Source organism: Phoenix dactylifera, chromosome 2, assembly GCF_051530095.1.
Source record: "Phoenix dactylifera cultivar Ajwa chromosome 2, Ajwa_hap1_PhDact_Kaust_v1.1, whole genome shotgun sequence".
NCBI lineage: Eukaryota > Viridiplantae > Streptophyta > Magnoliopsida > Arecales > Arecaceae > Phoenix > Phoenix dactylifera.
Window position 1 is genome coordinate 36,221,168 of NC_143191.1, and position 9,223 is coordinate 36,230,390.

The 9,223-nt window shown below is 37.4% G+C and overlaps 1 protein-coding gene across 1 annotated transcript; it reads right to left on the reverse strand.

Annotated features, from left to right (window-relative positions):
* Positions 1-1,222: 1,222 nt before the first annotated feature.
* Positions 1,223-4,538, reverse strand: PIRL6 (plant intracellular ras group-related LRR 6). The gene is made up of 4 exons (XM_008783580.6): positions 4,508-4,538; positions 4,168-4,330; positions 3,413-3,582; positions 1,223-2,233 (listed from the first exon to the last, which is right to left on the reverse strand). The coding sequence occupies exons 2-4, from the start codon at positions 4,321-4,323 to the stop codon at positions 1,537-1,539; spliced, it is 1,023 nt and encodes a 340-aa protein (XP_008781802.3). The 5' UTR covers positions 4,324-4,330; positions 4,508-4,538; the 3' UTR covers positions 1,223-1,536.
* Between the last annotated feature and the right edge of the window lie 4,685 nt (positions 4,539-9,223).

The window sequence follows — 9,223 nt, forward strand, 5'->3', positions numbered from 1 at the left end:
ATAAAACAATATGGTATAAGAATGTGTCATTCCAAAACTTTCTGAGACAAAAATTAACCAATTAACATTAAAGGAGGCAAGGAGCATTGTGTTAGGCTAAACTTGGTTGCTTATGACAATTGTTATCAGAGGATGAGAAAATCCTAGAATCATGATTTGAAGAGAACTAGTATTTCATTGCATCAAGGAGCACATATTTTCAGGAGGGAAAAGAAAATAAAGAAGCAAGACATTCTGAAAGTTTAAACAGGCAGCTAAAACTTTAGAATTAACCTCCTGGTTACTATACCTTACCAACATTCTATATTCTACGTGGGGTGGGTTAGGAATGGATCACACAAACCTCTTGATACTGCTACTTTTGCTATAAACCTTTGATTATCAATCAAGGGAGAATGATTCCTCTGAACCCCTGCCTTCTGAAATGGCTCCATTATTTTCATATAAGATCCACAATATGGCTGTTCTTCGACACAAGTGTATATAGACTTGGCAATGAACCATCAGTCCAGGTTGCACCAAATGCATGTGTAAATGTGCTTTGCAAAAATGCTCAACCCAAAATTGCACCAACACTAGTGTGAAAAGGGCATTTGCCTTGCAGAATTATGGAATCAATCCCTAGTCACACACCAGAAAATCCAGAGGAGGGAATGACAGTTTCAAATTACCTTGTTTTGGCCCAGGATTTTACACCCAAATGCTTGTCTAGCCTATAGATCAATATTCCTGTGATTTCTTGAGACATTGCAGTCAGCGAAGATCGATTGCATTGTGTCGGTCAAATTCAACTCTATGCTGCAACAATGGATGATTTTGAACCCACAAATCTGAAAGTCAAGATCTTTGTTCTTGCTCTTTCAAGAGCTCATAAACAAAGATCCGAAACTAGCTGATCTCCTGTTATCAACGCTACTGATTCTTCTTTGTTTCTTGAGCTGATATACATGTTATGTCTGTAGTTTTTCTTACAGTAAGCCGTTTATGGAGCCTCCCAGTGCTGCGGATCTTCCATTCCAAATATATCAAAGAGGCTCCAGTTATTGCGAGGTCTAGAGAGGGTTACATATATACACAGTTCTAATCTTGTATACAGAGATGCTATTTCTCTGTTTCAAATCGATAATCTCCAAGATCGGCTCACCCTCTGCATCTAGTAGATGTTAGAAAGTAAAATTTTTACTTAGAGCTTCTGATCATCTTAACATAGAGGGCTACTCAATAAAGACAACATCATATATTAGATCTTAACAAATTTACACACTTTCTGTTGTTCATGCTTTTGTTTACATAATGATGGCCTAGTTTTCAGTTCTATGTCAAAGTAGTCCAACGACAAAGAGCAGGATCTTCATGTAACAGTTATCTTACAGTCTCTGGTATGCAAAATTCTAGGGACTAACATTCTTACAAGAGGAGCAGTCCTGAGCAGCCCATTTCACTACTATTCCAGTATCATAACACCCTTAATCGAATTCCTTCACTAACCAGAAAGAATCCGCTCTTAAGTTTTTGCAGGCTGTATGCGAAGTGCTTCTAGCTTCGTGGCGAAGCTCTGCGTGAAGAGAAGAGTCGGCGAGGCGAGAACATTCCCACATGCCTTGGGGTTGCGAGGCCATTAATTGAGCGGTAATCTGACAGCAAGAACCCATCATTCTCATCTCTGATCCCCACATGGCTCGGCGACATCGCACCATTGAACGTCCCCCATTTCACCAGCTTCACTATCCATGACTTCTTCCTAATGGAATTGGGGCTCGTTGCACTTCCGTTCATCCTTGCACTGAGGTACTCTCGTACAGCCTCCACGCTCTGCTCCACAACCTCCATGGGGGGGCGCACGAGAGGGTTGCCTTCCGCGTGGAGTTTACGAAGCTTAGTGAGGCATCGCATGGAGTCGGGCAGAATGGTGATCTTGTTGTAGCTGATGTCGAGCTCAACTAAGGAGACGAGGAGGCCAATGGAGTAAGGTAGGGACTCGAGGTAGTGGAAGTTCTGACTCACGTTTAGGACCTCCAGGTGGATGAGGTTCTCGAGGCCATCAGGAAGGGAGCGAAGGCAATTAAGCCGCGCATCAAGGACTCGGAGGGAGGTCATGTGGGACGTCGAGTAGGGAAGGAAGGCAAGCTTGTTGGAGTTGACGGCAAGCTTCTTGAGGTTGGTCAGCTCGAACCCGATGGTATCTGGGAGCTTGGTCAGCATGTTGAAGTTGGCTATCAGCTCCTCTAGAGCCCTGTTCATAGTGAGGGGAGACGAACAAACGTTACCAAAGAAAAGAAAAGAAAAACCTTCTGAATTATACCATTACATTCCTTTCTAACAAGTAAAGCTAATACCCATTGTTCTCGTAAACATATAACCAAATTGACTGATATGAAGAATAAAAGGGAACAGGAGAAATATATGGAGTTTTCCTCCATTTGAGTTTGAAGCGATCATTGGTTAGCATTTATGCATAATTTCTACAGTTGTTCAAGGGTAGATTCGCTGGTTCGAAAACAGTTGACAACTATAAGATAGAAACAAATTCCACAGTGCTTGGAGTTGTCAAACAAATTAAAAATTAAATGAGTCCTAGTTCGAAGAGAGTGAGAGAAAATAACAGAGGGAACCCAAAAAGGAAAAAAAAACATTGAATTAGTAGCCTTCCTTTTAGTATCATAGTTAGGTAGAAAACATGCTCATAAATAATGTTGACTCTCATGTTTGCCTGTATAAACCTCATTATCAAAATATACTTTCACTAATAGCAATAGGAAGCGTATGAACAATTTCAGCAGCCTTCAACACCATAACCCTTGAACATATTCATCTACAAGCTTAAGTTAATAATTTATATTTCATAGCTTGGTCAGAAAGACTTGGAAAGCCTACTTTGTACTCTAATTTTTCTCTTAACTAATTTAGACCTAATTTCGAATTCACGTGGGCCATTGGGACGTACCGTTTTCCTGTTTCTATTTTCAGATACTTGAAATTGTTGTTAATAGATCGTATCTAATGAAGTTGTAAGAAATTATAGTAGCTATATTGCCTTCTTAATGTTATTTCTTTCTTCTACCAAGAAAAAAAAAAGTTAATTCTTTCAGACAACCTTCTTCCAATCACCCAAAAAAACAAAAAACTTCCTTGCTTAGAACTTCACACCTCACGTTCCCTTCCTTCTTCGTCTTATACAAACAGCACAAAGATTTTCTGAAAGCAGGTCATGCTTATCTATTTGGACCACTCTTCTTTATTTACACCTTATGTCGCTTTGTCTCTTGCTCTTGTAAAAACAGCAAAAATTTTCTGAAAAACTGATGATGCTTATCCATTTGGATCACTCTTCTCTCATGATTCTCAATATATTTTAAGAAATGGCACAAAATATATAACTCGTGATAAATACAGAGAGGTGGAAGATGATTACCGGCAGTCCTCGACGGTCTTCGGGAGGGAGCCGATAAGGTTGCCAGAGATATTGAGGACCTTGAGCTTGGAGAGACACCCGATGGAGTTTGGCAGCACCTTCAGCTGGTTGGAGTGCACATCAAGCACCACCAAATTCAGTAGCCTTGCCGTCAGCGACTCCGGGATACTCTGTTCTCCCATCAATCAACAACCACCAGACAACAGGGGAGAAAGAAAAACACAACAAAATGAGAATATATTTATCACAACTAGAATCCAGATAGAAAATTAGAACATAGAAGATATTATACATCTTAGGAGATCCATAGTTTTGGAAAGGAGCACAAGAAACCAAAGCAATGGTTGTCTCTTCTTTGTTGAAGACAAGAAGCAATTATAAATAAATAAGATAATTTCCAATAGTAACTAGTTATAGAAAGGAAAAAATCTAATTTGTCATTTTTCCATATCAGTCAAGATCTATGAACGGTACAAAAAGAGGAACTGAGAAAGGACAGTCCTTTTCCAAAATATTAACAGGAAGACCACATGCCTACTTCGTTTCTAGAGAAGAACCAAAAAAACATCCGTGCATCTATCGTAAAAATGGTCAAAGAAGCGTACGAAGAGATTAGCAAAAATGAAGGATTCTCTTTTTGGGCCATGAGATGCGTGTATTTCCTAGAAATAACCCAAAATCCTTCCGAAACCAACAGATAAACCATAATGCTATCTGCACCAAAATTGAAAGATCTATGGCGCTCAGAAAGTAACCTCAAGATTGTTGTTGGAGAGGTCAAGCTTGGTGATAGAAGCCAGGTTGACAGAAGGGTTGGGGAGGGTGTCCAAGGACATCCCACTGAGGTCCAGCTTCTGGGTCTTCTCCAATTCCTCCTCTGCTTCCACCATCTTCTTCCCCTCCATCCCCATCTCTTCTCTTCATCACACCCACCAAAAAGCCATTACAAAACAACAGGTCAGAAAATAAGCAGAACAAATATGTAGACAAACAAAACCAATACAAATAAACAGAAACAAACCCAAAAACAAATGAAAAACTTAATAAAACAAAAGAAAATAATCAAACAGACAAAAACTTTATTCCAGGCCTCACCTCTTTTCAGGTGAGGAAGTTTTGGTACACGAAAACAAGGAAACAAGTTTTGGGGAGGGGCTTAAAGGAGGAATGAACGGATGCTGGGGGGGGATGAGGCGTTAAATACCGGAAGGCGGAAGGGGCTGCCAAGTACGTACGGATGTACCGGGGCGGTAGACACGTATGCGTGACGCGCGACTGTCGGGGCGGCACGTTTTGCCTAGGAAAAGTCAACCCTAACGGCCACCACTCTCTCTCTCTAAATTTTCCACGCCCCCTTCCATCTGATAGGCTGGTAGAACGGTCGCCCGCTGATAACGGAACGGCATTTATTTCCGTCGTAAATAAACTCCACGGATTTTGCGAGCCGTCAAGGATAGAACGGGCAATACAATTCTCCGTCAACCACGACGGTGCATGAAAGGCCAGATCCTGCGGAGCAGTATGAACGGTGTTTTGCTCCCGTTTTGGGTTTACAGGCTTACGGTATGAGAGCATCTTGATCGTGATCGTCCAATTGGTGGAACTCACGCTCTTGGATGGAGGGGATCGGCCGCATGCCTCGGTCTTTGGTTTCGAACAGCAAAACGTCGCAGAGTGTTAGCGGATGGCCAGCTGGCTCCATTAATTACCATTTACCAGCGGAGGCCTTTTCAGGGCAGTGTGTTTGGTGTTGGGACAGACTTGAGGATCCTCGTCGCATATTGGGGATTGTCACATATTCTACGACTATAGTATGATTCCATCAAAATGTGGGTTGTCAGCTGCCCTTTTCATCCTCGAGCAAGTTGTGATATCCATATCGCCTACCATAAAATTTTCAAAGTACAAAGGGTTGTCTCCTTCGCGACTCACGACTTTAAAAATTTTATCTAAAAATATTATATATTCATATCTTATTTTAAAAATATATTTTTTAAATTTTATTGGCTGCATCAACATCCATCGCATGCGAGCCGCCTTTGTACAAAAAAAAAAAAGAAAAAAAGAAGAAGCTACAATCGAATGCCATCACCGATGGTAAACTACAAAATCATCGAACCAGATTGTTCAGACCATTCCAAATCTATATCTATTATTAAAAATATCAGATTAAAAAAATGTTAAAAATCACTTACCGGATCCCAGCTCAATTCATTAATCCGAGAGGTAAATTGTTAATTGGCTGCAAGATATACGGTTCGAGATTAATACTACCAAGTTCACATTTAGTGCACCAATCTCTGGCTACCATATCAGCCTGGTGAATTGAATGGTGATTTTGGTGGATGATCGGTAGCAGTAGTAGTCTTTTAAGTTGTAGATGGCTTCAAATGTAGACTACTTGCAATACATGTCGTGTGTGAATCGGTAACATATGATCCCTTTAGATCGCAACAATATGTAATATAAGATATAAACTCATGGAATATAAGATATAAACTCATCTAATTACTACCATGCATCATGTGCTGCCATTTCGAGTTTGTTTGCAGGCAACCACCTAAGATCTGAGCCTCATCCTTGGATTTGCTAGATAGGATGAGAACCAGTGAAGCAATTGAACTCAACTTGATTCATTCCTGGTGCATATCCTAAAATAAGATTAGAACACAAATTTAGTAAGATGTCAGCCGGTTGCATTAGATCCAGAGAATATGAGTTCAAAAACATGGCCCTATATCGATTCAAAAAGATAGATAACCCGACTCTCTCTAATTGTATGCTTCAAATGTAGCATTTAGTGTAGAACCGAAACAAAATCAAGATGGCTCTTTTTAATGAAATTGGCCTCACAAGCAATTAGCATAACTGCATCTTTGTCTATGAATGTCTATGAAAATTGGATCTCTCCAGCTCAATGCCAAAACCTTAGATATATTCCTGCAACTAATCATAACCACCTTGTTTGAATTTATTCTAACGAAATCAATACAAGCATCTTAAGATGGTTTGGTATCTTAAGATGAAAAAATTGGTTCAACTATTTTGTATAAAGTATGGATAGTTGAAGTGTAGTATTGCTTTTGGCGTCCGGCAGAACATGGGTTGGAAGACAAGAGATGGTGGACCATCGCCTTCTTATCAAAAAGGTTGACCATTTGATAGTGGTCCACTTGTGTTTAATTAGAAAACCGTAGTAGTTTTGTAAATACAAGGATAGTTGACCTTGGGTACATGTGCATTAGGTTACCACGATATAGAAATATCCTACCAAAAAAAAAACGAAAGATATGAGAGGATTAGTATCAAATGGCCCTTTGTTTACCATTGTATTCTCTCCAAAGTAGGAGGGACTAGAACGGTTGATAAGGATTGTTGCAAATAGAGAGTTCGGGTGAAATGCTTCCTTGCCTTTTTTATAAGGATTGTTGCCTTTTTTTAAGGAATTGAAATAGTTCTTTATCTTTTTACCCGGTCTCAAAACATGTTTAAAATGAAGAGGAACCTCAAGAGGTTTTGGTGCCTTGGTCATTTCGAAATCTTGTCTTATGATCATCAAGAAGAGGAAGAATAATCTTTATTTGACTTAAAAAACTATGTACACAATTCTCTAATGGCAAAGTATCACTAAGTTATTAGATTCTAATGGCATCCCAAAGCCGCAAGTGTCGGAGTTTTAATTCAAAAAATATTTATTTATTTTAAATAAACAACTTTATTTTCTAAATTTTAGTTGGTTTGAATATTTTAAAATAGTTTTTGCTAGTTACCTCTTTATGAAGAGTTACGGCCCTTCAGAAGATAATATTGGTTTTCGAAGAAATATGTTACTTCCAAAACATCACGTATCTTTGAAACTATCGTATTGTCTCAATCATCCAGATGGAGTATATAAATAGACTCTGAGTCTAGCGCCCTCGGATATATCTGAACACATCATATTTAGTTCAGATGGTTTTCGAAGAAATATGTTACTCCCTCACAACATACTACTTCTGAGACTGAGATACTATTTTCTAAAGTACTTTTTTCTAAGTTTCTTCCACTTTTTTTTTTCTTTTTTGGACAACCGAACGAAGTCATTTAGGTCTAAGCCTTACAGCAATCATGCCCGTTAGAAGAGAATCAGACTGAACTAGATTGTTGTACCTTGAGGACGAGATCGTCATACACCACACGTATCGACCCAGGCAAAATCTTTTCAATCTTCTAAATTTATTTTAGTAGATTATTCTTTTATAACACTATTCTAAAAACTAAAAATAGCAACATAGCTATTTCAAAGCCAAATTCCACCAACAGTTTAAGAATGTGATCTTGATAAATCTAGAATTTGCTATTGAATGATGAAAATTGAATTTACTTTGATTGCACAAAATTAGAAAGTTTTTATCTTTATAATTTAAAGATTGTTTTCTTTACAAAAATCAATCTTTACTATAAAAATAGTGCAAACAGATTATTTTTTTTTTTTGCAGATTTAAAATCTGTACCAAAATTTTCTGCAACTTGCAAATCCATACAGAAGTATTATAGAGCTCTACATTCTATGAAAACTATTTTTTCACAAGCTTTAAAACTTGTGCAAAAATGTTCTTCAAAATCTGTGCAGAAATTTTCTTCATCTTTAAAAATTATGCAGAAATTACTACTACTTTCAAAGCTATGTATATTATTAGTTATTTTTAAAAATACCTATTGCTGCTGCTTTGAAAGATGTGCAAAAACTATAAAGTTACTTAACTTGTCATATTTCTTTGTATAATTATTTAATTTTGTTGTTATTATTGCTCTTTATTATATTTATTCCAAAACCTAGTATTGTATTATTGAAACATTAATTGACTATTTAAACAAATAAGGCTAAACCCCTTAAAACTTATCTTTGTTGAATCAATTAAATAATCAAAACTTCATAACTAGATTCCTTTGATGATTATAGTACAATCAAATTAATCTGAGAAATTTAATGGATCCTTTTTTAGTATATGGCAAAGCCAATTAAGTAAAATATTGGCTCACCATTTTAGATTTAATCTCTGCTATAGAGTCTCCTGATCCTAGACCATCTTTGGGACCTACTTCTCAACTTTCATCTGCTCTTAGTTCTCAAGATTTATGGATCTTTTGCTCCCATACAAAAACCCTAGATTATGTATTTTGTGAACCTATAAAAAAGCACAAGAACAAAGAAGGAAAAGGACTCTAGTGAATGCTTCTTTACTTTTATAGTTAAAGTGAACCTTCAACTTTTGTGGAGGCAATATCTTCACCTAATATCTCTTTTTGGAAAGCAACCATTAGCTGTGAGTTTAACTCAATAATTCAAAACCAGATCTGGATCGTAACTGATCTTCCTCTAAGTAGTAAATCATTAAGTTGCAAGTATATATTTTGTAGAAAGCTTAGACATGATGAATATATAGAAAAGTATAAAATTAGATTAGTAGCTAAGGGTATAACCAAAATAGGGGTTTAGATTTCTTTGATACTTACTCTCCTATAGCTAGAATCTTGACTCTTAGAGCCCTTCTTATTATTGCTTCCATCCATAAGTTGGTCTTTTATCAAATGGATGTGAAGATTGCGTTCCTAAATGGAGATCTAGATGAAAATATCTATATAGAATAGCCGAAGGATTCATTGTGAAAGGACAAAAGAACAAAGTTTGCAAACTTTGTAAGTCTCTGTATGGTCTAAAACAGACACCTAAACAATAGAACAAGAAATTTGATAAAACTAATTAGTCTTTTGGTTTCACCATCAATGATCATGATAAAAGTGTCTATTGCAAGATTAACGACTATGATT

Coding starts and splice junctions, on each gene's coding strand:
- PIRL6 (XM_008783580.6), bottom strand. CDS start 4,323: ATGGGGATGGAGGGGAAGAAGATGGTGGAAGCAGAGGAGGAATTGGAG. Junction 3,583..4,167: donor TCTCCAACAACAATCTTGAG/GTTACTTTCTGA, acceptor ATGGGAGAACAG/AGTATCCCGGAGTCGCTGAC. Junction 2,234..3,412: donor AAGACCGTCGAGGACTGCCG/GTAATCATCTTC, acceptor CACTATGAACAG/GGCTCTAGAGGAGCTGATAG.